We start from the raw sequence: 6000 nt of genomic DNA, 5'->3' as shown, positions 1-6000 counted from the left end.
ACAGAATCTGCCTATCAGTGACGTGACTCCCTAATTAAAAATAAGGCCACAGCAGGGAGGCAAGCTATCAATGAAAGCCACCTTGAGCCCTACAGAACAAATGTGTGTGTGAATGTGTGTGAATGTGAGCACCACGTGAGACATGCAGAGACTCCAGACCCACCCCTGGAGGAGAACGTGCCACAGTGCTTGGCCTCTGCGCCACATCTCTTGCCAAGGATGCCCCATTAACAGAGTTTTCACCCCAAGAAAAACTAAGCAGACCCAAACCAGAAATCACCCTCTTAAGCGGAAGTCACTTCCACAAGTCTTTCCTAAGTCTTAAGAGGCTGGAGAAATCTCAAATGGAAATCTTCACAATGTCACCGTTCTGAATTGCCCACTACGGCGACACACACCAGCAGTGAGGACATGCAGAGAGGTAAACAACGGGCGCGTGGTAAGGACGGCTCGGGCAAGGCCACAGAGCCCTCAGAGGAGCCTCAGCTGGATCCAGAGCACCTGGAACACAAAATGTGAAGCACCGCTACAGCAGTAACAGGAACACATGACTTGGACCATTTATAAGCAATAAAAGGATTATTCATGTATCCAATTTGGGCTACAAATTCTATGTGTACAGAAGAAAAAAATCTGTTCCCTTACTCATGAGGTTGGCTTAAGGATCAAATGAGATAAATTTTTTGAATGGGGATTTTGGCTTAAAAAAAGCAAAGGATTTGGATTCTATTTTATAATAAATCTGCTTTTAATATAAAGATGGTTCCCAAAAATCTTGGTATGAAATCAACTCCAGAAAGATAGATGCAACATGTTTGCCCTGAGGTTTAGGGGCCCTGCCCACCACTCTAAAACCCTACTGAGGAGGCCCAGGCTGGGTGCCCCCTCCAGTTGGCACTAAAACTGGTAGTGAGGTCCTCCTGGGATGGTAGACAATCCACAAGTGGGTAATGAAGAGGTGACTTCATTACAAGCTCCTTCCTCCCTCCATCCCTCCCTCCCTTCGCATCCGTCCCACCAGGGCTCCCAACAGAGGCCAGCTGGAAACTCTTCAATGTATATAGATCCTGTCAGAAATCGCTCCAGGCAAATGGGTCATGATCTGCATTCGCAGCCACCAGTAGTAGTCCATGGGATGGTAGCGGGTGTAGGGTTTGGCAGCAGTTAGGGCATGGGTGACAGCGTTGATGACAGGGGACGTGTCAGTGGAGCCACTGTTGCAGTAGGTCTCCATGGTGGCAATCTTCTCATCAAAGTACTTCTTGCCATAGTCCTTGCGCACCACCTCAGGCAGCTCATCCCACATCTTATTGGCAATGGCCTGGATGCGCTCAGGGCTGTAGAGGCTGGTGGCAGCGATGAAGTTGCCGGGTTCCACCACACAGACTTTCACACCCAGAGGATGCATCTCATAGCGCAGGCAGTCAGAGAAAGCCTCCACGCCGAACTTGGTGATGCAGTACGGGGAGCGGGCTGGATTGGCCATGCGGCCTAGCATGCTGCTGATGTTGACCACGCGGCCTACAGAGGAAGACAGCAAGCACCTGCTCAGAAGGCACTGCCTGGTAGGCAGAGGGCCCAGGTCTGGTGTGTTTCCAGAGGCCTGGCTAGACCCTGGCCTCCTGGCCCCTGATCCTTATTTTGTTGCCTGCTAGGCCAAGGCCCAGCCCAAGGTCAAGGGGCCTTCTCACTCATAGTCAAGGACAGCTCAGACCCACACATCAGCATCAATATCCCTCATATTTTCCAGGTATCCAGCTGTACTGGGCAGAACAGGGGAGGAGAAATGAGTGAGAAGCAGGCCTGAACACCAGGAGGGCACAGTATAATGCACAACACACAACTAAGCTGTGTCTCACCTCCCACATTCTCCCATTGCATCTTCCTCCCAAAATGTTATCACCTGGCAGAGCTCTCCTGGCAAGCAGTGAGGGGCAAGGGCAGGGGCAGGGTTCTGAATCTGACTTCAGGGCTAGGACATGTGAGCAGAGTCTCAAGCGTTGGGAAAGAGTGATGACTTCAAGGAACTCTCCCACAGGCCCAGCCTGGGTGTGCTAGGAGCTGACCACAGCATCTCCCAGGCCTGGGAGTGGCGGGGGGGAGGTGACAGCGGAGCCCATCCAGACAGACAGCCCAGGCAGACCTGGGACCTGCTTACCCTGCCTGGGTGTGCACCCAGGAAGTAAATGCACAGCCCTGTCCTCGGCCCTGTGGAAGGCTCCTTTCAGAAACCTCTAAGTTGAAAGTCAGTGAAGAGTTCTAAAATCTTATGGCACTCTGTGGGTTCATCCTGTCATTCCTGAGACCTTGGGATAGATTATAAGGATCTCCCCTCCTTGCCATAGCTATTTGCTGTTCTAGGGAGAACATCTGAGTTGGTGACTTCTTAGGTGGTTTGCTTACATTTGGCTACCCAATATGGTTTGGGCATTTGGTGTTTTCCAAATTTCTAATCTTATTATTTTTTTTTACTTACTAGCACAATTGTCTCTTCGTCTTCTTCTTTTTTTTTTAGTACAGCATAGTAACACATAGAATGGATATACCAATATTAACTTAACCATACCTTACTGAAACTGATATATACAAAGCTCTGCACACAAGGGTGGTTATTGCTCTAGATTAGGTTCCCAGAGTGGGATTACCACTGTAATCTTTTAGCCTTTGCTGCATGGACTGCTGATGTCTCACCTGCTCTACCTTCTGAAGACCATACATCCCTTTCCGCCTCCTGGGCCACAGCACCTCTGCTCACCACCACCCACAGGTCCCACCAGCCCCTGGGAGTCATGTGCTCAGCCTCACTGGGCTGTGGATGTTGGATCTGCTGAGACCTACTCTCATTCTGAGCAAAGATGAAAGGGTGGGGCAGGTCCAGGGAGCACAAGGGAGGTCCCTTTCCAACTCACCTTTGGCCCTTCGGATGAGGGGGAGAAAGGATTTCGTCACCCGCACTGTGCCCCAGAGGTTCACTTCCGCCACTTCCTTGTAGGTCTCCATGCTGGTGAACTCCACCTCCCCGAACGATGAGATGCCTGCGTTGTTAACCAGGCCCCACATGCCTGGATGGGAGGGTGCAGAACTGAGGTCACTCCGTGGGCTAGGTCACCCTATTCCCCTCCCCACTTTCATCCTTTTCCCCCATGACTTGCCAGCTTTGTTCCCAAGGCTTTGGAGATACTTTTTACAATGACCAAAGAAAACAGGAGATAGATAGTGCTGGCTGTAACCCTCCCTTAAGTCTGGAAAGTGCAATCCTTATCTTTTTTTTCTGTCTTAATCGCACTTCTGGGTCCATCATGACCAAGCCTGGCTGGTGCCCCCAGCCTGGAGGCCCATGTCACCTCACATACTTCCACTCTATTCCAGCCAGTCTCATCCTCACACTCTCCACCCAGGCACCCGTGTATCATCCCTGCCTCTGAACCTTCACTGGCATTCTCCCTCTTGCCAGAGGCCAGGGGAGCCTCAGGAGCCTTCCAGGCCAAGCTCCCCTGGCAGACCAGAGAGCTGCCCCAACATACAAAGTCACATGGCAAGTAAGAGGCCCAGCCAAGCCTTGATCTCAGGTTGTGTACTCAGTCCTGCTTCACCTTGAGACCCACCTCACAATGACTCTACGCTCTGATCTCCCTCCTCTGAACCATGCACTATTGCTGGTTATCACACGGTAAGCCCCTGTGATCAGGTAACGTGTTCATCAATACCTCATCTGTATTCACCTGGTCTTTGCAGGTGCGGAACACCCCTCAGACTTGTGTGGTCTGATGGGGCTGAGCACAGGGTTGGAGCAAATGTATACTCTCTGAATATACCTGGGGTGACTGTTTGCACGAAGACTCGCAAAGGGATAGCTGGCTTTTATAGACATAGAACACTGGTGCTAGAAGGCTCCTTGGAGGTCAGTTAATCTGATAATTAATCTTATAACTAGGGGAACAGAGGCCCTGAAGGGAAAGGACTGGCTTCAGTTTGCCCAGTATTTACAGGCAGAGCCTAGTTGGGGCAAGTGGCTGTGAAGAGGCAGCCATGTTTTGCAGGGCCCCTTTGAGTTCTGTTTTTTGGGGGTGCAAGGACTGGATGGGCCAGAGCCTCAGGACAGAACAGGACCCTGCCTCTTTGTTGTGGAGACCCTCAGGGTTCAGTCTCCAGTGCCCATGAAAGCCCCTGTCCTTCCCAAGGAGCAGCAGCCTCAGGCCAGGGCTGCCCTCCCGGGGGCTGCGCCCCTGCCCCTGCCTGTGGGGACTCTGGCAGGCCTGCGTTCTGAGTTAATCATGGACTTTGTGTAAATGACGGAATAATTGGTCTCAAGCTGCTTCCCTTCAGTGTTGCCCAAATTAAAGCTATGTCAACTGACCTCTCGTGCTTTCTCCCTCAATTACGGAAAATTAAGGACATTTATTAGGGAAAGGAAATTGCCGGTTAATAAAGTGCTCATGAAGTGTCACTCGCACTCCCCACCAAGAGCTAAAGCCTCTGCTCTTAGATCTCACTGGTGACCTTGCACTGACCCAGCCCCTCCCTCCCCCAGCCCTGCAGAATTCCCGGCTGGTCGGTCCTCCCATCCGCTTCTAGGAGGCCTCTCTCACCAGTTGGCAAGGCTGACACTTTACCCTCCACCTTCCTAACGGTAAGCCATCAGTCCTCTCTCCTTTTCACAACTTCAACTCTTCTTCCATGGCCCCATCTCCTTCACTTCAACATTGTACACATTAGGTGCTTAGTAAGTGTCTGTCAGGTGAATACAAATACCATGTCTCCAATATGTTAAAGAACCTCTTAACCATGCAACTCCCTCAGGCATCTGCTCCCTGTCCCTCAGCAGCCAGGCCTCTGAGAACACAAGCTGGCTCTCCAGCCTCCCATTTCCCGGCACGCTGGGCCCCAGCCCTACCACTGTTCCAGGGGTCCAGGGTGCCATACGCTAGTGACGCCACCCGCCCGCCTCCTCCTCCCTCTCCCCCCCACCCCCGCTTCACCCTCAACTTCACACTATGAGCACTATTCTGGTTCTTGACACTCACCCCTCCCTTGGCATTAATAAAACTCAAATGTCTCCTCCATCCTCTCTGCCACCTTTCCTCTGCCTGCCCCGCCAAGGTACAGGTGTGCCCCCAATGTCCTGTCCCAGACCACCTCCTCTGAAATTACACTCAGTGCTGAGGCGACCTCATCTTCTTTATGTTCATGGAATTTTCCAGCTGCTTTGTGTTTGATTTGTATGGGACAGTACAGCACAACCTAAATTAAATAATCTTTTTTCCATCTAACATTAGTTGCGGTGGACATTGACATCCAAAAAAGTTTAATTGAACTTGACCTGTGAAAGCAACACTGCTCCTGGATGACAGCTCTGCAGACTTGATCAGTAGCAACAGTGTTGAGGGCCCAGGAGCTCACCCGAGTCCTCAGCCAACATTCTGAGTGAACTCATGACATCCCTGTTGGTCTGGGTGACAGCTGTGTTCTTGCAGTAGCCCCATCTCTCCTCTGCAGGAGGGGCCCCCTGTACCCCTCGGCAGTCATGGCTCTCCCCTAACTCCAGTCTCCTCCTCCTGACAGTCACTTTCACCTGAATGTCCCACAGGTCCCCAACTCAACAATACCAGTATATCAAGTTCCTAGCTGCCCAACCCTGCTCCTCCTCCTTGTTAATAGTTTCGCTTTCATTTTTGACTCCCCCAGCTCCTTCATTTCTCCTCCCATCTAATGAGCACTGTTAATTACTGATAAAGATCAAAAGGACAGCGGCTGGGCTCTGAACTAAACATTTTGCATCTATTAATTCACCTGATCCTCACAACCAACCGATAAAGTAGATGTTGCATCGTCCAATGTCTGAATGAGGCAACTGAGGCTCAGGGAAGTGCAGTGCCTTGCTCAGTGTCACCCAGATAACAAGTAGACAGGACAGAATTTGGACCCAGGTCTGTGTGAGGACACAGCCCTCATGCCTAACCCTTTGCTGTTGTTGGCTTCCTTTGAGGTGTCACTAAAATC

At 51.2% G+C, this 6000-nt stretch overlaps 1 protein-coding gene across 4 annotated transcripts in view; it reads right to left on the bottom strand.

Annotated features, from left to right (window-relative positions):
• Positions 1–724: 724 nt before the first annotated feature.
• Positions 725–6000, bottom strand: part of BDH1 (3-hydroxybutyrate dehydrogenase 1) — a 45102-nt gene continuing 39826 nt past the window's right edge. For all 4 annotated transcript variants that reach the window (XM_054575099.1, XM_054575101.1, XM_054575100.1 and 1 more), the window contains 2 exons: positions 2910–3062; positions 725–1521 (listed from right to left, as the gene is read on the bottom strand). In XM_054575099.1, coding sequence (XP_054431074.1) covers positions 1052–1521; positions 2910–3062 — 623 coding nt within the window. In that variant the 3' untranslated portion in view covers positions 725–1051. The remainder of the gene's footprint in view (positions 1522–2909; positions 3063–6000) is intronic.

The sequence above is a fragment of the Pteronotus mesoamericanus genome, unplaced genomic scaffold (assembly GCF_021234165.1).
Source record: "Pteronotus mesoamericanus isolate MK-2021 breed Mesoamerican mustached bat unplaced genomic scaffold, CSHL_Meso_final contig_27, whole genome shotgun sequence".
In the NCBI taxonomy this organism is placed as follows: Eukaryota; Metazoa; Chordata; class Mammalia; order Chiroptera; family Mormoopidae; genus Pteronotus; species Pteronotus mesoamericanus.
This window is presented reverse-complemented; position numbering and strand designations above follow the sequence as displayed.